Source organism: Zonotrichia leucophrys, chromosome 3, assembly GCF_028769735.1.
Source record: "Zonotrichia leucophrys gambelii isolate GWCS_2022_RI chromosome 3, RI_Zleu_2.0, whole genome shotgun sequence".
Taxonomy (NCBI): Eukaryota; Metazoa; Chordata; class Aves; order Passeriformes; family Passerellidae; genus Zonotrichia; species Zonotrichia leucophrys.
In genome coordinates, this window is record NC_088172.1 from 63895459 (window position 1) to 63923093 (window position 27635).

General features: G+C 40.9%; 1 protein-coding gene across 1 annotated transcript in view; it reads left to right on the plus strand.

Moving 5' to 3' along the window:
* EGLN1 (egl-9 family hypoxia inducible factor 1) overlaps positions 1-19531 on the plus strand; it is a 34351-nt gene extending 14820 nt beyond the window's left edge. The window contains exons 2-5 of the mRNA XM_064708532.1: positions 11291-11410; positions 13496-13632; positions 14962-15029; positions 16808-19531. Coding sequence (XP_064564602.1) covers positions 11291-11410; positions 13496-13632; positions 14962-15029; positions 16808-16872 — 390 coding nt within the window. The 3' untranslated portion in view covers positions 16873-19531. The remainder of the gene's footprint in view (positions 1-11290; positions 11411-13495; positions 13633-14961; positions 15030-16807) is intronic.
* Positions 19532-27635: the final 8104 nt, after the last annotated feature.

Sequence of the window (27635 nt, forward strand, 5' to 3'; positions counted from 1 at the left end):
TTTCAGCAATTATGTGTAAAATTTCTTTCAAAATACAGTCTCTGCCTGAAAGACTGTTTCTGCCAATCCTGAAATCTGAAGTGATTGCTTGCTGACTTGAAGGGGAAATTGACTGTGTAGAAATCTGGAATCTAAGATTTTTGTACTTGGCTTCTGTTCTGTTCCTCCCTTAGTTCTTGTGGTACTTGGTGTTATTTTCTCCCTTTCAATAATGCAGACTTTTGACAATGTCCTTCTGGTGTCTACTTTCTTCATCTTCCTTTCATGTCACTGTATGTTGTCTGTCCATCAGTAATTTCCACTGCTGTTGCCCGAGTTGATGATGAGTTCATACCTTGGGTATGAATTGTTTTGGGTCATTTACAGACTGAGGCAAACACTTTGTCATCCATTATGCTCTTGCCTCTTTTTTTTCTTCTTTAATTGGCACAACATTAAGCTGGCAACAGGCTTTACTTAAGCTCTGCAGATCTTGCATGTAGGTTGCATAAATATGTGCTGTGGAACAGTCCTCTTGTTCTGACGTGACACCTCTGATCTAGGCTACTATTGCTAATCCCCACAATCTCTCCCCAGTGAGTACTGTAGATTGCCAAGCCCTAGCTGTCCTTTGGTTTACCAGGAAAGTTTCTGCTGATTGGATTTTAAGGGACATACAGATAAACCTTTCTGCAGAAACACAAAAAAAGGAGGTGTGCCCATCCTGTCTTGAAACCTGTTATTTCTAGATGGGGTGTGGAATAGTCTATTTCTCTTTCTTACTAAATACAGTGCTTTTAAGAAGGTTTAAGATTGTGTAAGTGCTGGTTGCATGCTAACAGCTGATGTTGAGATTTTTGACTTTCTGTGTGAGCATTTGAGGGAAGAGGTCCTGGTTTCTGTGTTCTTCTGAGTGCCTTGGCGGGGGGGTGGGGGGGAAGTCTCCGTGACAAGTTGTTAAAAGCTTTCTTGTTCCTGTCAGATTTTCTACACCATGGCCTTTTGTTTACATCACCACTTTATGTGGAGCTTGGATTCTGTCACTTTCTGCTTTTTAGAGTGGGAAATTTGGAGTTTGAGGTTAGCATGTGACTTCTAACCACAATACTTGTTGAGTTACAGACAGTCATAACCAATTTGATCAACAGAAGCCTTGTCACTTAACATAAACAGGCTTTTTAGTTGTTGTTCACAGGAAAGGACTAATCTATGGAGAAGCCTTGCCTTTTAGGAAGGATGGATAATTTTATATATATACTAATAAATACTATTTTTGTTGCTGCGATAGTGGCAAGGGTGAAAAGATTTTTTTATTGGATGGGTTTTCTTCATAGCAGCTTTCTAATGCCAAATATAAACAGACTTGGAACAAACCAGATGGGTCCATTTTAACCAATTTATAGTTGATAATGCAGCATGTTCTATTTTTTCCAAGGCATGAGAGTGATGTGTTTTTCCATCACGTTGGTCTCCTGGGCCAGTGGTTATGATTGATGGGGAGACTGGGAAAAAAACCTGTTGAAGCAGCACCAAGGAGCTTTGCAGGAGGTCCTAACCTAGAGATGATCTTGTTGCCGTCATGAACATAAATTCACTGCATGGTCAGTTGAGTTGGCATTGCAGAAGACAGCGGGGCTTTTGTATCAGCCAGACAAGCACAGACAGTTTCCTCAGGTGTTTTTTCCTCCCTGGAGTCAGCGTTGGGTACGTTCAGATCTTTCTCATGCTCAAAAGGCCTCACGCTCTCGGAGCAAATAGATTGCATTCCTGAGCTGCTCTCCTTGCACCGAGCCAGTGCAGCCTCCCTGTTTGCAGCAGAATGCCTCCATAACCCGGGATGACACGGCTGCCTCTGCTGGAACATACACAGAACGGGTGGGTTGGGGAGTCACTTTTCCGTCTTGGCGTGCCCACATCAGCGGTCCTGCCCCTGGTGTTTGTGTTCAGCCTGTAGTGCTGCGTGCCCTCAGCTGTTCCTCAGGGCTTTGCCCAAGGACTGGTGGGAACTGGGACAGCTGGAATACCAGTAGATTTGTTTAATGCCTGCGTGCGTTTGAACTGGATACATTGGGTGATCTGGTTAAAACAACAAAACCCCTAAGTGTTGTTTATGCCAGCTGCGAAAGAGGCCCTGTTACTGGGCTGTGGTGGGATTGCAAAGAAAAGCTTGGATGGAGACAGTTTATGTGTGAAACCCATAAAACGTAGCATGGGCAGAGTCAGCATTTCTTGCATTTAAATTGTAGGTGGCTTGAAAGCATATTACAGGCTGCTTGTTACTGTTTGGCTTTAAACCTTAGTCAGATTTCTGTGCAGTACTGATATAAATTAAATCTGTCTATAAATAAATGTCTAATAACATTTCAGTGCATACTTACTTCTTTTTCTGTAATATATAAATAATTTCAAAGGATTATCTGGACTCTAAAATTAAAGAGTTAATGCTATAGCATTTAATGTGAGGTTTGGGCATGCTGAGTCATGTGTGTCCCCTTGAAAATAGCCTTAAAACCTGCTTTAAAATCATTCTCCTCGGCATGCTGTTTATGACAGTGACTCTTTCTGTGGTCAAAATCCAGAGGTATCTGACGCCTAGATTTGGACATTTTACTGCAACTACATTAACATTAGCTAAACTTAAGGAACTTGAAGTGCACAAATATTTCCAAGTATCTGGCTAAACTTAGTACTAAACACGCAATCCTGTTCCCATGCAGTTGTGCAACATTCAAATTTATATAAAGATACTTTTCCTGCAAGCTAAATTTCACTTATGTGGCTATTTTATTCCCTAAAACAGAAACAAAATTGCAGTTTTAAGTAAGAAATGAATCTCCCTCCTAGCAGTTAGCAAAATTATTGTGTATGGTTTATCTTGTAGGAGAAAGAAATTCTAGGCTTCTCAGTATGTATAGTTGTGAAGAGAGAAAGGCAGAGATGATGAGTGATGTCCTTTAAATGGCAAATTTCTCAGCCATTTACTTTCACAGATAATACAGTAATGTTTGGTTCAAAAAGAAAAACAAAAAGCAACCACCTCTTGCTACTCTTAATCCTTAGTGTTTCTTCTTTCCCAGCCTCTTCTGGTGCTAAGAAGTCCCCAGGCTTGGTGTTTAGGCTAATGTGCGTGCTTTAGTTTTAAGGTAGTGTGTCACAGGATCATTTAGATGAAAAAGACCCCTTAAGGTTGAGTCCAGTTGTTGTTTACCCAGTAGATCTTGCACAACTGAAAAAATTCACTGATAATACGTAATAATCTAAAAATAGGTAACCATGCTTTTTTGTGTGCTGTGCATCAGTGTGCCTGCTGATGTCACTTGGTTGGCTCTGGAAATCTGGTGTGCACAAAGAGCTGTCAGTATATATTTTAAGTGATGTAGCTGAATGAGACTTAACTTCATACTGTTTTAGTGCACTGTTGTAATTTGCTTTAGTGTTATGTTATTTTTAGTTCCTAAAGATGTTGCTCTGTGCCCTTTTTGAATGGGTAGTGATGAAACTAGGAAGTTGAGTAGTCTTATGTGAGAGCAGAAAGCTCTGCCCCATGTTGGGGAAAAAAGTTTCAAAGTACCTATTTTCTAAATGGTTTTATTAATTTCAAAGCAATTATGGTGTTAAATTAAGAACAGACTCTTAAAATCTGTGTTGACTGACTTCTCTGTCAGTTTTTATACAGCGCCAAAATAGTGAGTCATGAGTCTGCTTCTCTTGAAGAGGATGGGGAGTTAGCCATGGAGGCCTGCCAATTCTACAAACATATTTTCTATTATTCAGCAGTGGTTTCAATCTGAAATGTATTGGTCAACTTATTTAATCATACTCTAGACAGATTTAGACCGACACAAATCAAGTATGCTTTAGACCCTTCCTAGCTGCAAAGCCAAGAGTTGTGTTTGCTCCTCGGCTTTTAGGAAAGAACTTTCTGCCTCTCGTGACGGTGCTTTTCATCTGCTTTCTTCGGGAAGCCTCAATTAGGTATATCTGGGGGATTTTTTTGTTTGTGTGTTCTGTGTTGACTTTTTTTTTTAAGTTTGCAGTAGACTTTGATATCAAAGCTATCAGATTGCATTATATTGAACCTTAGAGGAGGGAGCTATTACTGCTTTGAAGCACTGACATATCTTGGATGTGCTTATATAAATGATTATTTTTTCTTTTTTTCTTTTTTTTTAGGGAATGTAGGTGGTTTAGACTTGAAGACATTGTCTGTATTTAGAGATATGTTAGATAAACTTTTGGTTTTTAAATTATTACTCTATTTAAGTCAGTGCACAGCTCTCTGTGTACATTTTTAGGTTTGAACTCCATTTTATTTTCCTGATAAGCAGTTAGATTAAGTTAATGGAAACTAGGGCTTCATAAGATTGAAGGACTGCAGGTGTATTTGCAGTGCCTTCACTGACTCAATTTTAAAACAGCACCTTTTTGTTAAACTGGCACAATTTTGAGAATAGGCACGTCCCACCTAACCTGGCTAGCAGCCTGGAAAATGCCACTGTGTTGTGTTACAGAAGATACAATCTTTCTTTTTCCTTGCTGTTTGTTAGCTGACTCAGCCCTCTCTTTGCCTTTGGAGATTTGAGACTTGCAGCTTTACAAGCTGAGGTATAGGAGAGCAGAAAAGCTCATTAATGTTTAAGCACTTTTATCTCAGTTTAGTAGCAGTGAGAGCTGCAGAACTTCAGCTGGGAAGTGTTTTAGATCTTGCTGTTATGTCTGTCTTTAGCACTGGTTTCAGTTGCTCAAGGGCTCACCTCTGGAGATGTGTTTCCCCATTTGCCGTGCTCTCCTCAGGGCTCAGTCAAAGCCTCCATGCAAGGAACATGCCTCTGCTGTCCCCATGTTGAGAACCAGTACCATTTCTCCCTGGCTAATATCTCTTGCTTGATAGTTTCACAAAAGCTTCTCTATCCTATTTCTTATTTGTTAGATGTATTCATCAAAGCCTAAGCACATCCCACGTGCACAGTCATTTCCTGAATATCAGACTTAAGCTGCTGCAGTTCTGTGTTTTTTCCTGTGCCATGTGTAAGAACTGATGAATCATCTAGACTTGTATGCACATTTCTTCAGCAATTCAAGAGCTGAAGAGCATTTCTTGGAGTCTATGGGCATGCATGGATTAAAGGAATGATACTTGAAAATGAACTTTGTGTGCTCCTGCTGTTGAGCACAATTAGAATATAATGGTAAAGGGAGAGTACCAAACCAGTTGTTGCTACAGGGAAAAATACCTGAGCTGTTTTATTCTCTGTGGCACCATGGTTGCATTCAAGCTGTTTGGATCCTCTGCTGGCCCTAGAGAGCTCAGCTGAACGTGGCCACTGAACCAGCATGGAAACTGCTGCCTTCTGGCTTGTGTCACTTTATTAGGATGTTTGAAGTGAATGTCGTGAGCAGGTAAATGGCACATAAAAATGAAGACAGGAGTAAGGCCATGACTTGAAGAGGAATTAACTGCTGGTTGGCAAGGCTTTTTCTGAAATTTGGGCTGAGAAATCAGCATCTGATTGGCAAGTTAGAAATAAGCAATGTATAAAGGTATTAATATGTTGTGCCAAACTTTTGATAGTATGGTATGGTATGTTATGTTGCTTGTGTATGCTCATGAAATGTGGTTCTGTCCAAAGCAAGTAGAAAACTTGTGTTGGCCATTGCATTGAAAAGCCTGGGAAGGAGGGGGGGGTAGGTCAGGTTACTGAACTCCCTAGAAGGTCATGGAAGATGTAATCCATGTACATAGCTGTGTGCTGATTCTATTAATAGTGTAAGCAGCTATGTCAACTCTCAGTTTTTCCTCTCTCCCTTCCTGTCTGAGTTCATTTTTCATCTCTGTTCTGAGTTCAGTTTGCCTTCACTTTGCCAGGCTTTCCAACTTTGCTGTTAAAACTTGGCAGGATACAAGAGAGGGTGACCTGTGTTTGTCATCCTTGCCTTCAGTTGCTTGGGTTTTTTCCTGAAAGAGCAGATTACTCTGTTCTCACAAGAAGGTGGCACAAATAGCAGGTGTATGCTGCAGTCAGGGTTTGTTAGTTTGGGTGGTTGTTGGTTTCTGTTTCAGTAGTTGGGTTTTTCTTGCCTTCACTCTGCAGCTGGGTGTTTACCATATCTGCAGAGAAAAATACAGAAGAAAAGAATGGTTCCTAACTCCTTTGCTAATGGACAAATTGAATGGCTATAGTGGTAATTTAATATTAGGAGAAAGGGCTTAAAGATCAGTGATTCGAAGCTGCTGCAACATGTCAATTTTTTTAGCTTATTTTAGTTTCTAACTTAGAGTTTCCTCTCTTCTCTTGAGGATGTGTAATGCCTTGGTTAATTTTTAAGCTGCTAAGTAGCAGTTTACTTTTCCCTTGCATATTTTGCAGTTGATGATGACTGCAAGGCATGAATTTTTAATAAAAAATCTTTGCAGGGTCTGATATTTCTCTCCAGCTTCTCTAGTTTCACATTGTTGACATGTGTGAAAACTTGATTCTCTAGCATTGCTTACTAAACCGTGGAGGATAACAGCAGGAAATTTTACTCAGATGGAAGTTAGTATAGAAATATTTAGATTAGCTGTATCTCAGGTTTATTTTACCTTTTTTTAGATTGCTCTGTTTTGGGTAAGGCTGACAGGAGTTTCTCCCTGTTGCCATTTTCTTTCCAGTTGCAAGTTTCTGTCTGTGCTTGAGAAGGATTTCTCTCCTAAATTTGCCCTAAACCAGGACACTTATGAATCCAAGCTAAGTTGTACCATGCTAGCATATGTAAGGGAGTAATCTTGATCCTCCTCACAGAAAGTGATACTAAACCAGTCTTTTGTTCTTTTGATTTGACTGTTACTTTGTTCAACTTGTGAAAAATCATAGCCTGATGTGTGCTTAAATGAAATATATTTCCTCACAGCTCTGGTTTGTCAGGGATGAATAAATTTTTGAAATAGAAATACATCATAAGCCAAACAGGGTTGGGTCATTTTTAAATTTAATTCTGTTTTTCTTTGGTTCTTCATTGTAGTGGTGTGTGAAGTTTTTTTCTTTGAATAATATGTCAGATGTCCAATGCCAAGGATTTCCAGTGAAGTCTTTGTGAGCACATCTGATAAATTTTGGTAGGAAGTCATCGGTCTTGCATTTAGACATCTTGTTTGGCTCACTGAGATTTGCAGTTCCTTCAGCAAACACCAAAAGTGACATCTCCTTGACTGATGCAGCTTTAATATGAGATTAACAATAAAGTTTAAATATTAATCTATTTAATAATTCTTTTAATAAATTAATAGAACACACATCCTCTCCATTACATGCTTGTGGTTTTGGGGGTTTTCCTCCCTTAGAGAATTTTGTATTCTCATGTTACTGGTATTCTCCTCTCTTTCCTAAGAGTTGGCTTTGATGTTTCCTTTTTTTTAAAGGAGCGATACCTAAACTTTCAGGCATCCAGCAGTGAGAGGAATGGAGAGGATAGAAGATAAAGCTTCAGTTTGTTTACCTTCAAGTCTTCCTTCTTTATAGATGGGAGAGGCTGTCATACATTTGTGTGAAAGGAGGCTGAGATTAGTCCCAAACAAAATAATGTTTTCAGCTGCACTGTTATACTGTTCCTCCCAGGGCTGTCTTAGCTGATGTCTTTACATTGTAAAAAACTATATGGACTATGATTTATTCCCTCTGATGCTACCTTTGTGCATTTTATTGTTAATTAGAATAATGCCTGACACACCAAGGATGCCTATTCTTAGCAGAAAATCTGTGGTTTCAATCAGTTCTTCTGTTAACAACTTAATGTTGCTTTTTGAGCTGATGGCCTTATTTTCTGGGTTTAGAACATTTGCACACAGAACATCTGTATATGAATAGGAATCAGCAGGAGCTTTAGCATGTGAGCACTTCAGACTTGATAGACACAAGTTGGGCAGATATCAGTGAGGGAGGGCACCTTCATGCTTTCTCGATTACTCATGAATTCCAGGGGGTATCTTAGGACAGCGCTCATGTGCTAGACACGAGTGCTCAGCCTAAAAGGGAATGCTCTTGGGTTAAAGAAGGTTAATATTAAAAGTGTTGGCACAGGAATCCTGTGAGGGAACAAATCCAGTGTGACTTAAGTACATTTTTTGCAGAAAGTAAGTTTACTGAATGCTTAAGAATAGTAATGCCCAAAAAGGACAAAAGAGGAGGCTCCTTTTCTGTTAAGAAAATGCAAGTAATACCTTGAGTTGAATTAACTGATTGCTTCTATGGGACAGCTTATGAGCCACCCAACTGGGTGTCTCTTTGTTTTGGAAAGCTAGGAACTTTATTGCTCATAGCCCAAAATGTTAGGAAATCTTAGACTTTCAGGTCTCCAATGCCTGGCTGTACTGACTGCCACTAACAGTGTTTGGGAAAAAAAAATTGCCACAGACACAAATTTTTCTCAGTTTGTGATATACATGTCTTTGCTTTCTTATTTATACTGTAAAGTGTTAAAACAGCAAAGGCTTTGCTATTTATGTGGATCACTTCTGTGTCCTGTTCATGTGGATAATTTTGCACTACATGACAGTTTGGCATGAACTCACTTCATAAAGTTGCACAAAGCAATATACGTGCCATGTCTGATAAATTGTTATATTTTGTACCTTTCCTTATCATGGGTTAACTGGGGACGTGGCAGGGACAATGTATATTATGCTACAGCAGCTGAGTTGCAAATTTATTTGCTTTCCAATTTGCTGCTGAGGGCTGAATCATTCTGAGTGTTATAACAAATACATGTTAGATAAGTTATCGCAGCAAAACTGTTTCTCGTCACTTGGCGTTGATGATAGGAGGTGTTTGAGACTCTGAAGTGAAAAATGAGGTATTTTTAAAGACTGAAAATATTTTAGACTCAAATGGTTGTATGAAATGAATATGGCTGCTCTTTATGTGAAATTGGTGACAACTGGTGTTTCCTCAGACATTCCAAAAAGTCTTGTTTGTCCTCTTTTTCTTCAGCAGTGTGGTGGGAAATATTGCTTTGTTGCCTTAGAGTCTAACTCGCCATTATCAAAGTGAGAATTTGCATTGCTCCAGCTGCTTGATCTCAAAGTTCACCTCATTCTGAGAGATTTTTAGTAGCTGTTTTCACACAGATAGTGAGCAACAGATAGTGTCAGGGTTTAATTTGCATGATCTGTCTCAGCAAAGCTCCTTAAATTAAAACTTTCCTACTGTTAGGAATACTGTTCCAGAGTTGGACCTGGATCTGCTTTCAGCACTGTTCGTGCTCCATGAGAGTTTGGTGTGGTTTATGCGGTACATGGGACTTTTTTATCAACACTGTTGGCTTTCAGTGAAAACCAAATATCTTCTTCTTCCAGCCCAGCTTTGCTTTTGTTTTCTTCCTTTTTTTTTTTTTTTTTCTAAGAAAGGAAATTACAGAACCCTATTACATTATTTGGTATCTTTAACTCACTGTTTTGATTTCTGTGGGTTTATCTTCCTGAAGCAGAACTGATAAATCACGACGTTGCCAAATATTAGATCACATTCTTGATATGTGTAACATTTTCATAACATGAGGCCAGTAATCATAAAGGCATTATGATTACAGTAAAGAGGCTAGGAAACTGAAGTGCCTAATGAAAATTAGAAATATATTTGGATTTTGTATTTCTAAGTACTTTTCATGCAGTGTAATCACTTCCAAATGATGTGAATGAAGTTTGGCTTTATTTTTAGGATTCTTTAAAGTCACAGGCTTACAACTTGGCAAGTACTGTGTTCTGATTTCTGCCTAGACATAGCTACTAAAAATTGTTGTTTCCATTAGTAGAGTATATATGGAAATAAAGATTTTTAAAAGGCTGCTGCTATAGCAAAATCCATTCTGCTGACATGTGATATGCAAATATTTTATGGATTGAACTGCAAGTGCTTTAAACTCTTTCTCAGTTTGCACAAAGCACAGTTTATCCAGTTACCTGCACTGAATGTATTCCTCAACACTTGCAAGTAATACGAACTGTGGAAAGCTTTATTTGTAGCATATGAAAGGAGGGAGAGGAATTTAAAATTACTGGTATAAAGCAAAAAAATCACTTTATTGGGAAAGTATTTTTTATGTATTACATTTGAGGTGAAAGAGTTTGCAGTGCAGAGCTCTGACTTAGAGTTCTAACTTAACCAGGCTAAATCTAGACAGGAATGTTTGTTTATACAAGTTTTTTCTACTTTTTTTCATACAGCAGACAGTCATTGAGATTAGCAGTATGTTGGTTTACTGCTAGAAATTCACTTTTTGGTTGGTGTTGGTTTGTTTTTTTAAATTTTTTAATTCATGCTGCGATTTCTTGCTGGTAGGATATTGTCACTGTGAGTACTGTGACAATAGTGGTGACAGTGGGTGACTTGACTTGGAAAACTTTGTTCTGATCTCTTTCAAAAAAGTGAAATAATTATTATTTCTAGCAAAGGCATAAAGATCCAGAGATGTGCTGTGCAACGAACCAGCCACGTGCTCTGATAGCTAATCAAGCTAATCAGGCCATCTGGGAGCAAGGGCCACTTTGTTTCACACGCACATCCGTGTGTCTCAAGAGTCAGAAATCGCCTTCCAGGGGGCTTTCAAGTCAGCTGAGCAAAGTGCAGCCTGGGAAGGTTAATACACTGCTGTACTGGGAGTCGTTTGATGTCAGAAGGTTATTGCAGATTGCTGCTCGGTGTCTGTTTTCCATTTCTCACTTCTGGTCTGAAAAGGATGTTTTTGTTGTACGTGTAGGTTTGTTTCAACAAAGGTTCAAAGACCTCCTATGTACAGGACAAAACACAAGCCCAAGAATGCTCTTGGAGTGATCGAGTAACATGGGCTACTGGTTTTGTCTAAAAGTCTCCTAAAAATAGAAGTTTGTCAGCATTTCTTGAGAAGGAATTCTTTGCATTGGAAACACAGGGGGAAAAAAAAGATGAAAAGATAGCTGTCTGAACTTGAGCCTGGAAGATTTCTTATCACAAGGAGAAGCTATTAAATTACAGGCAATACATTCTTCCTCTCTTCCATGTCGTTCACGGGAGGGAAGTCTGAGTGATTAGTCACAACATGAGAGTAGCCCCACCTGCCATGCCTTAATTAAGTGTTCCTCTCAGTGTCTGTCATGCCTTTGTTGTCAACTTCTGTTTGAGTTCTAAACCAGTTTTTAACTAGAAAGAAAGCCCAGCTAGAATTTTCTTTGACTGTTATTTCTGGTTTAATTTTTCTATTGCTTATGTATTAATTACTTAAGAATTAATGTAGATAAAATGTAGACTTTTCCCACACACAGAGATAAAAGTAATTCCTGTATTTGATTCTTTGGCTCCAGGCTATGGTGGCTTGTTATCCAGGCAATGGAACAGGCTATGTGCTCCACGTTGATAATCCAAATGGAGATGGAAGATGTGTTACATGTATATACTATCTTAATAAGGACTGGGATGCCAAGGTATGCAATAATTTCTTTCTAAAATGTTTTTTACCTCCATATATATGTATGTATATAAATATACTTGTTACTGCACCTTTGCTTGAGGTTTTTGTTCATGTCCTTATTTCTGTGCCTTAGTTGTGATTTTACATTGTGTTAACTGTGGTTATCCTTTGCCTCCCTAATTCTGTTGTTAGTGAGAGCAGATAGAAATGAAGCATTTCTTTTCAAGATTTTGCATGATGTCAGCAGGATCTTCTTGACAGTAAGAATGGAGGAAAGTGGTAGATACCTCCCTATTCACAAAGAGAAATTAAAGGCAATTTCATACATTCTTTTTTTTTTAATTTTACTTTTATTCCTGTTGAATCTTGTTTGCTTTTTGTGGAAGTAGATTGATTATTTGAGTATGGTTCTAAAAAGAAAGATGCTATAGCTTGGGAGCATTTTCAGATAAGCCAAGTGTTACAGTCATTGCTACATCAGTATAGTTCAAAGCAGCACAAGTCTTGTTTCACTGTAGATCCAGGGTGTAGAACAGATTTATACCACAGTTCAAGTAGTCTGAAAATTTACTACTAGTGGCTAGTAGTAAAGTGCATTTTTAATAAGGATTTTCCTAGTGATTCAATGGGACTAGGTAGATTTGAAGAACAGATGTAGCTAAATGGCAGTATTGATACCATGAAAGAGTACAGCTTTGCTAATCCTTTGATTTCTCTGCCATTAATGATGGACAGGTTTACTCTCATAGTGTATGGGGAAAAAAACCAGGATAAAACTACGGATGCCTCATCATGCTAAGAGAGTAGCATGTGGAAGATGCTACTGTGGAATCTGCATGGGAGCAGTCAGATTCTGTGCATAGCGTGCACCAGATATGGATAACACAAACTGCAGATGAGAGTTCTTTTTTTTTTTTTTCCCTAGTAACATACTTGCATAAAACTGATAGATCAGAAAGCTGAGTCAGATGAGTGCACTTTAAGCTTTCTGTTTCTGATGTGCTCTTTGACATGTCAAATTGAATCTTACAAGTAGAAAACTTTTTTTTTGCCATAATAGCATCTTTGCATGTAAATGGACTGATTGTACTAAACATCTTAAAGTGCAGCTTTTAGGGATTTTTGGTTGATTTATGGTTTCTCTCTTGGGAAAAAAAAAAGAGAATATGTGCCAGAGTGTAGAAGTCAAGCAAATTGCATTTTCACAATCATTGTGAGAAATTTACGAGCTGGGTATTTAACTTACGAACAATGGCATTTATTTCCTGCAAAATCTATTTCAGATTACAAATTAATATACTAACAGGTATATTGTTTATTGAAAAAAGAATCTCAAACTTTTTTAGGAGAAGAAATGGATCTAAATTGTCACTTGTTTGCTGACTGAGATCACAGATGTCCAATCGTTTATATCAAATTGCCTTGTTAGTGCTTGCATTGTTATGTCTGTTACGACATGAAGGTCTGTGGTGGCCATCTATAGTTAGATTTAACAAACATCAACACCATCAGTAGGAAGAAGTTAGTGTGACTTAAATATAATTAACCCCACCTAGTTGCGCTTATTTCTAGGCATACATAGGTAGGTTCAACTGTTTTCAAAACATGAAAGAGATCTAAATTGACTATGAGTAGTACAGATTCAAGCTTTAATTTGAAGTTTCCTACTCTTTCCTTATTTTAATTACACATAAACTTGTGCTGCAGTTAAAAGAAATAATCTCTTTAATGGGGAAAGGTGAAACTCAGATGTGAAGTAAAATGTTTCTCCCATCTATATTGGGGTGGTTTTAGCCACCTGTGTAATATTAGTCAGCCTTGTCCATGTTTGTTTTGCTGATAGTAATGCATCTACCCCCCCATCTAACTCACAGCTTTTACTTAAACATGAAAAGATGTAGCATTCTGAAATTACAGTGAAAAATGTGTTAAACAATTTGTTAAATGAAAAGCTATGGATTCATAATATCTATAGCACGTTATAAAGGCTTTTGTTTCAGTTCCAAGTGTCTGGGGTATTTTCAAATGTGATATTTGGAATTATTAAATGCAATGAGACTTGGCTCTCAAGCACTGTTTGCAAATATTTCATTTGCAGGTAAGTGGAGGCATCCTTCGGATATTTCCAGAAGGCAAAGCCCAATTTGCTGATATTGAACCCAAATTTGATAGACTGCTATTCTTCTGGTCTGATCGCCGCAACCCTCATGAAGTACAGCCAGCATTTGCTACAAGGTAGGGGTGATGGACTCTCTGCTGCATGGTGCCTCTCTTAGCAAGAAATGAGAAATTAGGGACACTGTGAGTTGTTACTCCTGACAAAAAGGAGAGTATTTCTGCTAATGGGTGATTAGGCTTCCACTCTGTTGCTGAGTTTGTATGTTGCCTGATCTCTTATTTTGGAGAAAACATCCTGAGTGTGTAGGTGGGAAGTTTCTGAGCCTGTGCTTGGCAGAACTCTGTGGGAGCACACAGAGCCATAAGCAGGCCCCAACATAGCCAAAGGGTGCCATCTTCATTATTTCTCTGTAGTGGCCTTATACCCTTCTGACTTGGCCTTTGTCCTTACCACCCTATTGTGTTACTGGAAGATTGACTGGGTGCTTCAGTTTAATGTTCCCTCTTGTTGTCAGAAAACAATAATTTTCAAGCTAAGCTACCATATCTAATTTGGGAATTAGGTGAGGGTTGTGGAACAGAAACAACCATCAATATACAAATATTTTTGTGGCATATTAAAGGAGCTGTTCCCAATCTGAAGCACAGGGGGAACTTGACCTGTCTTTAGTCCCTTAGTGCAGGGCAGTGGTTGATGCTAAAGGTACCCACATTGACTGGCCCCCTATCCCCCACGATAAGTGACATTTCCAGATAGTGGCAATAGATAAATCATTTGATTCAGACTTCCTGTTGCCCATGCTTTAGCATGTTTGGATGGCCAGAGCACTGAACATTGACTGGAGCTGTGAGATGACACAGCTGCGTTTGCAAGAAGTAACTTGAAACTTGAAGCATATCCTCTTGCAGCTTTTCCAGAAGCTGTGCCGCTTTCCCCTCCCCCTCTCTACTCCCAGAAGAGTCATGGTGAAATGCCATTTACTAAAGCTCCTTAAAGTCTTTTCTCAATAGATGGCATTTTGTATTTAAAACCTCTATGAGCAGTGCAAAACCAGAGGAGCCGTGTAAGAAGGGGTAGTTAATTGTGCCTTGTGGCACATATCCAAAAAAAATGATACTGCAGTGTGACTCAGTGATGAACTTGACCTAGTAAAAAGATGAGGTCACGGGGCAAGGTGATGTAGGCAGAGACTTTATTCTGGACAAGAACTATAAATAGCATTGGGGAAAAGAGTGTAAACTTAGAGCATCAGTGTCACCCTTTCAATGACTTTTCAGATAATACCTACTAGTAAGAAAAGAACTCCAAACCCACTGCTTGTTTATGAAAACTTTGCTCTGTCAGGCTGTGGAAGTATCATCTAATATAGGTTGTGTTTCATGTCAAGTGTTTCAGTGGTATTTTGCTTCATACTTCAGGAGTTCTTTTTTCTTCTCTTTCCTTAGGTACGCAATAACAGTGTGGTATTTTGATGCAGATGAAAGAGCACGAGCTAAAGTGAAATATCTAACAGGTAAGCTCTTCTTAATATCATGGTTACTTTTTTGTGGAAGACTAGTTAAATGTAGCCTCATCTCATTGGCCCACCCTCTGCACAAAAAGAGAGAGAAAGTGGCAAAACTCGAGTTAGGTTTTACAGGAAAGGTGACCCAGGGATTCAACTCCTGGGCAGTGGTTCATGAAATCCAGGTCAATGCCTGTCCTGCTTATACTTCCTCTGAGGCCTGAGGCTGCTCAGTGTTTTTACAAGGGGGACACAGTTTCTCCCTACTCTTGTCTCCCTAATATATGTGGAGGAGGATTACACCAGAGACTGTAAGGCACTGCAGAACTGAGAGCTCTGGAAGTAGTTTGATCGAATGTAGGGATTCAACAAGTGAAAGCAACTTTACTTGACTAGAATTTTTGTATTGGAAAAACAGAAGCCTAAAATTAAAATCTGTATTCAAAGAATGGACTTACTTCCTTCATTTCCAATTTCACCTATCTAGCATCTGTTTTCCTTCTCTGGCTTCTCCCCCAAGAGGAAGTTGATCTAATTTTCCTGTTCAAATTAGCATTATAAGGAGAAATGGCCTAGGACTTCTGTCATGCTTGTAATTGCCATCACAATTTTGTGTTCATTACAATAGTTTAAAAATAACCCAAAATCAGGTGTACAGCAAATGCACACACACATGAACATGGCTTTGGCAAGAGCTCTGAAACCAATGATGTTGAAAACGTGTGCCAGTCATTTCCAGCTGAGACTTCCATTTATTGCTGTCTGGAGCTCCCAAGCAGCCCCAGAGCCGTGTACAGTTCAGCCAAGACCCTCTTGGTGCTCTCAGTGACCGTGCATTTTGGGAGTGGCAGGAGCAGTGCAGCTCCTGCCTGGCTTTCCAAGGGAGCCCCTCAGCTCCAGCCAGCCAGGCTGTCCCAGGGCTTGGTGGCACGTGCCTGGCAAGGCACAGGTGACTTCCCAGGCAGTCAGCCTGCCTGGCCTCCACGGGAAGCCTGTCTGTCTCTTAGCCAGCCTTCATGTCACAAGCGTGCAACTCTGCAGCTCCTGGGGTCAGCCTTGCTGGATCAGAGCTGTGGCCTCTGCACAGCTTCAGCTGCTGCCCTTTGAAAGGGACGGCAGAGAGATGGTTGGGGCAGGGCTCAAGCCTGAAGGGGAGGTGCTCCCCCTTCTTCCCCACCTCCCTGTCCTCCCAGGTTGCAGGCACTTAAGGAAGGAAGGCTGGGTTGTTTAAATTTCACAGAATCACAGAACCACTTAAGTTGGAAAGGCCCTCTGAGGTCATCAAATCCAACCTCTGACTGAACACTGCCTATGAACTAGACAGTGGCACTGACATGGTGCTGCCAGAGGTGGTGACTCCACTGCCTGCCTGTGCAGCTCATTCCAATGTTTAATCACCCCTTCTATAAAGAAATTCTTCCTCCTTCAGTATTGGTTTTCTCTGTAATAGGTTTAAATTACCATATTGTTGTGGTTTCAGTTTCCAGTTGCAATTCAGATTGCATTCTTTGCTCTGTATCTGCAGCAAGAATTGTGCAAGATGCAATTTATTTTCTACTGACAATAATATGTGAAATTATAGAATGAAATGTCATAACATAGAAACCTATTCATTTTTTGGATAAATGTCAGTCTAACAAAAGCCATGCAGAATGTGTGTGAGTTTTTCTTGCTTATGGGATATTGTGTTTTGATAGGAAAACTTTATTTTGGAAAGTGATGTAGACTGTTAGACTGTACTTGGATAAATGCTGAAAAATACCATTTTCCTTTTCATATTTCTGCAGGTGAAAAAGGTGTGAGGGTTGAACTTAATAAACCTTCTGACTCAGTTGGGAAAGATGTTTTATAAGCCTTTGATTTAGCAACTCCCCTTGCTGTTCGCCCTGATAAATCTTGATGCTATCTATTAACTTTTGAATGTGAATAACAAGATAAAGGAAAATCAACAACAAACCAACATCTTAATACGGAAGCAAACAGTGTTTCAATGTTGCATCAAAAAGAAGGTTCTTTGACTGCTGAAGCATTGTACTATGTGATTGTGACTCCAGGCCTGTGACTGCTTATGTGAAGAAGATAAGCAATCAGTAAGAAACACCATATGCATCTGGACATAAATAAGTGCCCTACATAGAATTTGTCCATCCTTATATTTTGCCAGACCTGTCATCCAGCTGAATCCATTTCATCTCTCCCTTTTTTTATATGGTAAAAGTTTGAATTTTGGGTAATTTTTGTATGACCAGGTACAGTTTATCAAAATTGAGTCTTAAAAAAAATGAAAAACTGATAAAAAGGAAAAAAATTACAGTATTCTCCAATATAACATGGATCTATTTTTGTAAAACTGTTCATACTGTTCTCCTCTGCCATGAAAGACCTAATTTAATGTAAGGGTTGCCAGTAACTGATAATCACTTTAATTTTTTTTTACAACTTAATTCAGAAAAGGAGCACTTTAATTACCAGCTAAAAATCTGATTGTTTTATATCATATCTCACACTAATCTTAACTTTTAAAGATTGCTGCTGTATTGGTTTTTTTTTTTTTGACTATGTTCTCTTGAACCTTATTAACAAAAGCAAATCAGTATCTTGCTATTAGTAACATTCAGTTTGTGGTTTTGTATGTTGAATCCACAGAGGGGAAGTTTCTGTCTCTCTTCTTTTCTCTTTGGTTTCTTTTTTTTTTTTATTTTTGGAGGGGGGATGTTTGGTTGTTTTTTTATTTTTGAAGTGACTGGCACTAAGTGAACGTGACACTATCAGTTGCTGTCATTGGCTTTGGGGACCTGGTAAATACCATCGAGTTACAAGAATATACAAGGGCTTTCCTAGGCTATTAGAGGTACCCAGAACCTCCTTACTTACTTGACAGAAATTTTTGAGCTTTCTCCGTTTTCTAAAAGATACTTGCCACCCCCCTTTCCTTTGTATATAAGTTACTAGAATATCTAAAATTCACTTTTTTAAATTTCCTTTTCAAATGTTGGTGTCCCATGCAGTCTGTAAGTTGACACCTTGATCTATTATATAGTATCAAGGAGGTGGTCAGCACACTGAAGCTGAAGTGCATTACTCTGTAAGCTCCTTGTGCAATAATACATCTTTAAATTTTCACTGTTGCTGAAGGATTTCCCCAAAAAGGCACTGCCTTTTGATCAATACTGAGGTATATATTTAGTAAGAAAACATTTGCTTTCTTTTACATTGTTTTTATTTTATCCAGAAGATGGGATATCACAGAATAAAAGTGAGATGTGCAGAAACTGTGATATTCTTATTTTTAAGAAATGGATGTTTTGGACACAGACTTTTTTTCTTCTTCTTCTTCTTCTTTCCTTTTTTTTCCCTGAGCTTTAAAAGCTTGAGAAAACAAAAGCAAACTTATCAAAGACAGCATTCATATTTACAGGAGTTTGGGGGTTGTTCACCTTACCCACTGCAGTTTTCTATCTGTCCCTTGTTTCCTTACTTAGCCAAAACAATGTGAGTGTACAGAAATATTTCTGTATATATTACAACTTGTGACAATTTTAGCATCTGTATAGTTTGTATTCAATTAAAGACCCTTTCTATGGAAAGCTCAGTAATTTTTTATTAAAAACATTACTATTGTTCATGTAAAACATGAAAAAGCTAATTGTTTAGTAACAAACTGACAGAAGGGGAGAAAAATTCAGTATTGGTATATCATTTAGGAGAACCAACAGAAATCCCAGCTTTGTTTTGATTTCACTTTTCCTTTTTTTAGTAAGTTCTTGCCCTGTACAGTTCTCTTCCTCTTTCCTCTTTCCTTCCCAGAGAAACAGACAGGATACCTTTACTGTAAGTGCCTCTGCCAACCTGGCCAAGGAGTGCAAATCTTCATTACTGTCTGGTCTGCAGTGCTTTTAGGCTACCAGTGAAACAAGCAAAAAAGTCACCTCTTCTACTTCATCTTCATTAGTACTCCTTTAACAGAAGTTTGGTTTTGTTTTAGAAATGTAAGCATAAGCCTTTAAACTCATTTCAGTCCCTCTGTAATTCAAACCGCTGCAGTCAAACAGCGTATCAAATTCTAATCACACTGTAGGTTTGTGCTTGCCAGACAGGTTTAAAAAGTGCTTAATTTTTCACTCCATGTAAGTCATTACAACAGGGTCAACAAATCAGGTCAGCCATTTCTTCCATGTCCTTTAGAAACTGTTCATTTCATGTCGGTTGAATATTCAGTCTCGAGCATCACCAAGCAGGTCCTTGTTTTAAAACTATTTTTTAAACTGTCTTATGATCTGTATGTGTCTAGTCCTGGTTAAAAATAAAGCTTCATAATGCTATTTTTATTCATGATGTTAGCTGGCTGTGAAATATGAGACCTTTATCTATAGCAGGCAAAGAAATTCAGGATTCATTTACAGGTTGCCTATAAAGTTGTGTAATTTCAAAAGCAGTGTTCATTATGAAACATCTCCTCAAGTTGCTTGTAAAGCTAATCTAATTAAAAAAGATGATGTATAAAGGTTCTTGAAAACTATGTGGTTATTTGTGATCTTTTTAACTTTTAAAACTACTCTGTAGCAACTAAGTTATGAATGCCTCCTGATAAAGGGGGTATGTGGAATTTTGGTTGTTTTGTTGTGGGTGTTTGGTTGGGATTTTTGTTTGCATTGGGATTTCTTTGTTGTTTTGGTTTTGGTGGGTTTTTTTTTTTTTTTTTTGGTGGTTTGGTTTGGTTGATTTTTTTTCTTTAATCAGAGCTGTTTCTGCTCTGGAGAAGGATTTGGGACTTTTTTCTTTAGACTGCCTACAGTTACCTGGGTGTGGTCACCATTTTCCTGATTATTTCCTCCCTCAAAAACAGAACCCTTTTCAGGCTTTCTGAAGAGTGATTATGATGTAGAGTCAGCTCTAATTTTTTCCCCATTTTTGACAGGTTTGTCATAATGGTACAAAATGAGGTACAAAATGAGTCACATTTAAACAGGATGTGTAAGGTTTAATGGGATGTCCTCAGTTTCACATGGCTCCCAATGAATTATAGGCCCTTGAGAGAGGACAGAAGAATGGTAGAGGCTGCAGGTGCAGAACTGTAAAAGATAGCACACACTATTCCTCCTCTTTTGGTGAGCTTTGTGTTGGCTGTGTGGTTATCAAGGAAGGAGCTGCCTGGCTGGGCTTCTGACACCACTCTAGCTCCTGTGAAGGCCCCTGCATGTGCTTGTCTGTCTTCAGCTCGTTCAGAAAGAGTAACCTGCATCTTCAGAGGAGTCTCCAGCATCAGTGCACCTTTCATGGCACGTGGGTGCCAGTCGTGCACATTTCTGCTCTAAGGCGATGGTTCTTGGCATTTTCTTCGGTTGAAACACAAATGTAGCAGCACTGAGCTGATGGCAAAGTGCTTTGAAGCTTTTTTCATGTTCAATGCTGTGTAACTTCTTACAAGTTGTCTTGAAAGTACCTCTTCCCCATCCTAGTTTTATATTGAACAAGGAAGAAGCCTTTCTTGCAACCATCCTGTGTAGACCTGGTTTGGGCTTTGTTTTGTTTTTTAAATTATCACATGGTTGAGCACAATATGCAGGGGCGTTGTTTTGCATAGTAAATTAAACACTGCACCAGGGAAAATGAAGTGTTTCTCTTGGGTTTTTCTCAGAAAAGACATTTGCAGATTTGAGAGCTGACAGCCTGTATCATATGTAAAACATCTGGCTTTGCTGACCACTTCAAGGTCAGGAGTGGAAAAATCACATCTCCATCATACTGGTAAGTGTGGCCAGACTGAAAAGTGCCATTTCTGTGCATGTTGAATGCTTTGAAGAAGAGGGGAGAAGGCCAAGTGATGATAGCAAACTCAAAGTCACAAAACTCCTGGAGTCTCCCATTTGCACCTTGCCTGCAGGCATGCAGATAGCAGCATGCTCTTGCAAATGCTTAATAGGAATTTATGAGTACTGAGCAGCAAAGACTTTGAAGAAATTCATGGGTCTTAGCTGGATTTGGATCTCACCTGCTGTTGGGAGGGGGTGGGGGTCAAAGTATGGATCTCTGGGTCTCCCATTGTCAGCTTTTTTTTTCTTTTTTCACACGTAAAGCTGGAATGTAAGTAATTAATGCACATGTACTGAGCTCTGGTTGTACAGGAGCTGTGTTCACTCTGGAACATCTGCTGCATCAGAGTTGCTTGACCCTGTCTGTTAGGGGTGGAGAGCAGCTGACAGAAGCAGGTTTCAAGGTCCTCTCTCCTGCCAGCCAAAACCAGTTCAGAGAATTTGCTCTGTTAACTTTTACTACCGCTTGCTGAGTTTCATCAGGCTTTTCCTGATGGCTTTGAAGTTGAGTGAATATACAGAACATTCATCTCTTTCCTGAAATATGAAAAAAAGAACCCCAAACCCATAGCTCCCAAATGAGTTGGCACTAAAAGTGGAAGGGACAGATGAGATTTAACTTGCCAACCTGTTGGGGATAGGCTCAAATCTTTAGCAGGAGAGGGAATAAGTAATGAGTTGGATAGAAATGGTAAGGTAGGATGTGAAGAGACCAAGATACAACATGTTGGGTGGTATGAGGAATATGGGACAGTGCAATTAAAAATACACTCTAGGTGTCTGCTTTGGGAGGAACATGAAGTGTGGGGGAAAAGAATGCACAATAACTTTGTCTCAAAAAAGACAGTTGATGCATCCCATCCATCCTTTTCTTCATGCATGTGTGTTGCAAACAAGCATATTTTCATCTCTGGAGATGAGATGTTCATAACTACTTGAAGTAGGAGCTGGTTTCCTTGTCTGTATTCCAGAAGCAAGTTGTTGGACTTTCCCCTTATTAAATATGTAGCTTGGGATTAAACTTCTAATGTTAATAGTTTATGGGGTCTTCTGGAGAAGTTGTTGTAACCATCTTGTAACATGGTGATAAATGCTGGAAGTGGTGACGGGCTCATTTAGCCTCTAAGCCCAGTACTGTCCTTTCCATATGGCTGAAAGTTTGCAGGGCATGCCTCACATCAGAGTGGGAGGGATGTAAAACACAGAGATGGGCTGACAACTTACCAGGAACACACACAGGCACGCTGTGATAAAAGGCACATGCTTCAGGGCAGTGTCTGAGCTGAAACCCATTATTTCTTTAAAATACTGTTGGGAGACGGGAAGTAAAATTTCATCTCTGAATATTCTGAATATCCAGTGCTCCTTGTGGGCTTGTCTGTCTGGGTCAGTGTGGCTTGCCAGAATGGAACCAGTTCCTCTCCTGGGTTTGTTTCAAGGCCTGATGTGGTTCTGTTTTATTTTATTTAAAAGCAAAAAGATGAAGCCATCATAACTAAAGTGTAGAGATTTGACTCCTACTCACAAATTAAAAGCCTAGTGTCTGAATATCATATTCGGTTGTGAGTTGTATTTTGCTACCTAAAGAAAGCAGGATCAACCAAAAAACCAAGAATAAAAACCTCTCAAAAGTATCTGAAGGCAAGTCACTTTGGTTGTAAATGTGTCTTGTTTACATTACTGCATGTAAGCAAGGTTTATAAATCTAGTAAAAAAGATTGCATTCTAGCAGAAGTCATGGTGACAGCTCTAAGGATCACAAGGAAAGTAGAATTTTGGGGCTGGATTAATGGCTGTTGGAATCCTGAGAATTTTTTTCATGCAGTAAGACAGGAGTGAATCAACCAACCACTACAGAAACAAACTAAATGCCACCACCCCTAGATCTGAAAAGTAAAATTTTGGTGGGTGCTGTACCATGAGTTACCAGAGCCAAAAGATACTCCAGAACTGTTTTTATAGGAGTACTGAGAACATCTTTGGACGTCAAAGAGAATATTTCCTCAGGGAAAATGTGACTGTGGACACTGCTAATGTTTGCCAGAGGGCCGTGGCTAATAACAATGTGTTTTCTGAGATTAGAGTCCAGTTGATGGTGTTGTTGATAGCAAGGAGCAAAGTTTGAGCTGTCACATTAGGCATATTTATTTTCCCTTCGCTTCCCCTTCCCCAGCCACAACATAATAGTGAGTAATGTGGTGCTGGACACGTGTTCTGCACAGTCATGTTTTAATGAACAAGCAGAAACTACAAAGTTAACTCTCTTCAATCCCAAATATTTCTTGTATCTAGAAGAACTTCTGTAGGTAGCAATTTTGAAACTTCTTTGACTACTTTTATTTTTTTCCACCTGCACTTTAAGAACATTATAGCTGTTTGATTTGGTTTTTGGGCTTTTTTAACCCTTTATTTAAAATAGCACATTAGGAAATGACTGTGTCTAGCTGAGAGTTGCTGTAGCTCTGCAACCATGGAACATTATGCAATGAGATGGGAAAGGAGAGCACGTACTTCACGATAAACCCAAGGCTTACACAAATCCAGGAGGGCAGGTGGGGAGCTGGGGCCAGCTGTGGCCAGGCTGTGCCTGGGACACCGGGAGTGGGATGCAGGAATGCTTCAGGCTCCTGGGACTGGAGAGAGCAGGTGGGGCCCTGCTGTGTCACCTCCCAAAGCAGAAAAACATGTTCTTTGTGTCCCAGAGGTGACAGAGACACACTGCTGTCTTACAGGGGGAGGATGCTGTGTGATACAAAAATCCACTGGGGCAGGGATGGAGGAGTGGGGAGAGTGGGATGGGGTGGTTACACCTCCAGTGCTCTCAGTGGGTTTGAAAATGTGCTCATTGCCTCGTGTGAGAGTGCCTGGAGAGAACTGCTCAGCTTCCAGCCTGCCCTTGCCTTTCTGCTCCCACGTGTGCCTGGGGGCCTCTCCAGCCCCTTGCTACCCCAGTGCCCCTGCATCCTTCCAGGGCTCCCCAAGCACTGTCAAATCTCCCACCTGCTGCCAAAGGAGCTGCAGGCCTTTCTCTTCTGCTGTGTCCCTTCAGTGGGGGTTGGAGAAAATTGTAACATGCTTGGCCGAGGAAAACATTTGGGGTGGGTTTTTTTTGTGAGATGACAGCTGGTCACAGCCTGGTGGCTGCCTCTCCAGGTGCTCAGGTGCTACCCAAGCTCTGGCTGCACAAAATGCCCTGAGAACAGTGGCTACCAGTCATGGCTGGCAGCACAGGCTCTGCCTGGGGCTGCTGCCCGCCTGAGTTGGTGCTGCCTGGCAAAAGCTCTGTGTGCTAAGCTGCTGGCTGTCCCTGGGAGGCCAACTAACCCTGAATTGCTCCTTGTCCCTTGCAGAGGTGGTGAGGATATACACAGCACAGCTGAGCTGTGGCAGCTCATGGGACATACCCTTCACCTGGCACTGCATTTATGCATGCAAAAGCCACCCAGCAACAGCTTCACACCAGGCTTGGGCAGTCTTTCTGCTGAAGAGAGGTAGACAGAAGGAGAACTGAAAATTGTTGGACAGGACATCTACTTGTCAGTCTCCTAAAAATGGTGTCGCTTCAGCACACACCCATCCTGGGTTCAACATGGGATCAACCCATCCTGTAACAATTCACAGCTGGGTGAGGATGCTTGGCCAACAGCAGAAGCCTCCCATCCTTCCCCTCTTCCTGAAGAAGTTAAGGCAGTGTTTCCCTCCGTGTCTGCTGCAGGGTGTGCATGGGCTGACTGCAGCCTCTGTGTGGGTCAGTGTGTGCACTGCTGGGGATGTGAGGCACTGCTTTAGGGTGGGAGTGCTGCAGAACTGGTTTGGAGAAGATAACATTGATGGGACCTGTACAGGGATTAAAAGGAAGGTGGCATTAAGGCAACAACTTTTCAGTGTTTTCCTTCAAAGTGAGGGCTCCCCATTCCTTCAGGGGATGCTTGTGTTTAGTGCTTGTGTCTCTAACACCTTGCAAACAGCTCCAAAGTCATGGCATTGCTTACCACTTGGGGTGTGTATCTGCTTCAGCAACATTGCATTTCATAGCCTAAGCCCAAATGTCAGCAGTGAGACCTCTTGGCAGAGTTGTCTTAACTCTGCCATATTGCCTGGGAAATGCTGCCTGATAGCTTGGATAGACTTAGGGTTTTGCAGTGCAAGAAATACCTCCTATTTCCTCTCATGGGATGCTTTTCTGGCATTCTAAATCTCTTCTAGGTACATTCAAAGTTAATTAAGTCTGAGTTTTAATTCGTGCTGTCTGCCGGGCTGATAATCCTCCCTCCCCCCACAGCATGACTTGGAGAGGATTCAGCAATCAGGCTTGGCAGGGCAGGGCTTCCTTGTACCTGTCCTGTGTCCTGGCACCTGCCCAGCTCCTGCCTGGACTCCCCCAGTCTCTGATGTGACAGGAGACTGATCCCCCATGCCCAGGGTCTGCATGGTGGCAGTGATGAGAGCTGCCCATGCCAAACCTTGCAGGAGAGGAAGAAATGCTCAGCTGGTCAGAGATGGTGTGAGCACCTCTGGATATACCAGGGCAAGGGCAAGCAAGTGGACCTTAATTGCCTTCAGCTGTAATTCCAATTTGACCTGAAGTGCTCCTGGGGTTGTTAGGTGGAAACCCAGGGCTGTTTATGTGGGAAGGGCTCCTGAAGCTGGTCTGGTCCAGCTCTCCTGCTCTTTAACAAGTTTACCCAAATCTGGCTTCCTAAGACCATGTCCAGTTGGGATTTGAGTATCTTCAAGGATGGACCCTCTAAAACCTCTGCAGAAAACCCATTCCCATGTTCAGCCACCCTTGCTGAAAGAAAACTTTTCTTTTAATTAAATTTCCCATGTAGGTACTGCTAAATGTAAAGCAAAGGAACAAGCCAAAGGATTCTTAGCAGCAAAGTCTGGGGAACAGAGCAAATTTAAGACTGGAGTCCCATACTTGCAGCTCTCCATACTCCTGGCACCTGGTACAGGTGCCATCCTCTCTGAAGCCCCTGGGGTGCTGCCTTATCCTCAGGATGACTCTTCCCTTTGGATATGTTTCTGTTTGCCATCTGCCAGAAGAGCCCAGATCTGTGCCATGTCCTTCCAGAGCCACAGTACCTGGAGCAGCACGTGCCCAGCCCTGTGCTCCTGTGACACACCAGGGAGCTTCTCTTGCTTTCCTTGCTCTTGGTGCAGCCAGGCCCTGTCCCACCCTGCAGAGGCTGCACTGGCATCTGCAGGAGGGCACCTTCCAGGTGAGTCACTTGCACTTCAGCTTTGTGCCTGTCTCCAAACACAACACCTTCCCAGTGAATCAAAAACTGCTTATGGATGAGTGGCAGCACACCCACCAAGGGGATCCTCTGGGGAAGAAAGCTGATCATTACTGGGATGCTCCAGGGAGGAGACCAGTGGCAGTGGGAAGACAAAGGCAGGGCAGCAAAGCAGTGAGGAGAAAGCAGGGTGAGAGCAGAGAGGCCCTTTGGCCATTCCTTCCATTGTAAATTGCTTACTGAACCTCCAACTAAGCCATATTCCTACAGCTGATATCCTGTAGCAGGCCTTCATTGAGCTCTGAAGAGAAGGTACTTGCAGTAAGCACAAAAACTATGATCCAGAGATTGACATCAGTTAAAGAAAAATAAAGCAATGGTGAAGGCAAATACTTGACTTGTTGGGTTTTGCCCCTTCAAAGATTATTTGCTATACAGTTTAGGAAATGTCACGTCCAAGACATACTAAGGCAAAAAAGCAGGTGAAATTATGTAAATGAAAGGTGATGGATGGAACAGAGACAGGGTGAGCTATTGAGGCCAAGCTGCTGCACCTGCTTAGAAATTTAATCTAGTCTTAAAGCAGCCTGGCCTGGCAGAAGCTAAAAGGAAACAGGAATTAAGGCCATGGCCACATCCCATTTAAGCTTTCACACCTGTAGTACACTACCCTCCCCTGGACCTGTTACACCGCTCTGGCTCCCTGGCTTAGCCAAGCACAGGAGTTCTGTGTTTTATAAACCACTCTGACTTCCTAAAACTCTGTCCTGCATCTCTTGCAGAGCTGTGTTGATGCCAAACGACGACAGAAAATTAGCTTGGTCACTGCAATGGATGCAAGCAGTGCAGTACCTGTAACCCACAAAAGGCTGCCTTTGGGCTTACTCCTGAGCCCTGAAGTGGAAAAAGAAAAACGAGCTACTCTCTCATCTTCCCTTCCTTCTTGCAGCAAAGTTAAAGAATCACTCATGGAATCTAGTTAGCTGTGAATTTACTTTTCGTTTCCCAGCTAGTTGCAGGTATTTCCCCCCCCCACACCACTATTGCTCCTCCTTTAGCTTGTTTGTGGTCCAGTCAGGGTTGCTGCTGGTCCACGTTCAGCCCAGAGTGCAGGGTAGGCGAAACACGAGCCTGCAGTCCTGCACTCTGCTCTGTCCCCGCGGGGTTGGAGAGGACGACATTAGAATTCCTTACGTGCAAGGAGTGCCACCTAACGGCCCGGTGAGGGATCCCAAAGCTCCGCACAACGCTCTTTTTCTTTTTCCATACAGGAGTCTATGAAATCGCACACACATATATTCACATACAGTGAAATGCAAGTCTCTTTCATGGCCTGTCTGTCCACAAACCACACTTCAAGGGTAATTTTTATGCAGAGTTTTACATTCATATTTTTAAAAATAAGTTTATTAAATCCTGAGGCTTCAAGACAGCTGTAGTAATCCAGATGTAAGTAAGAACTTGGGTATTTCAGTTTGGAGCGTAAAACTGACAAATGCTGGCTGTCTGCTAGGGAGCAGCTGCTGGGATCCAGAGGTTGCACTGCTGCCTTCAGCATG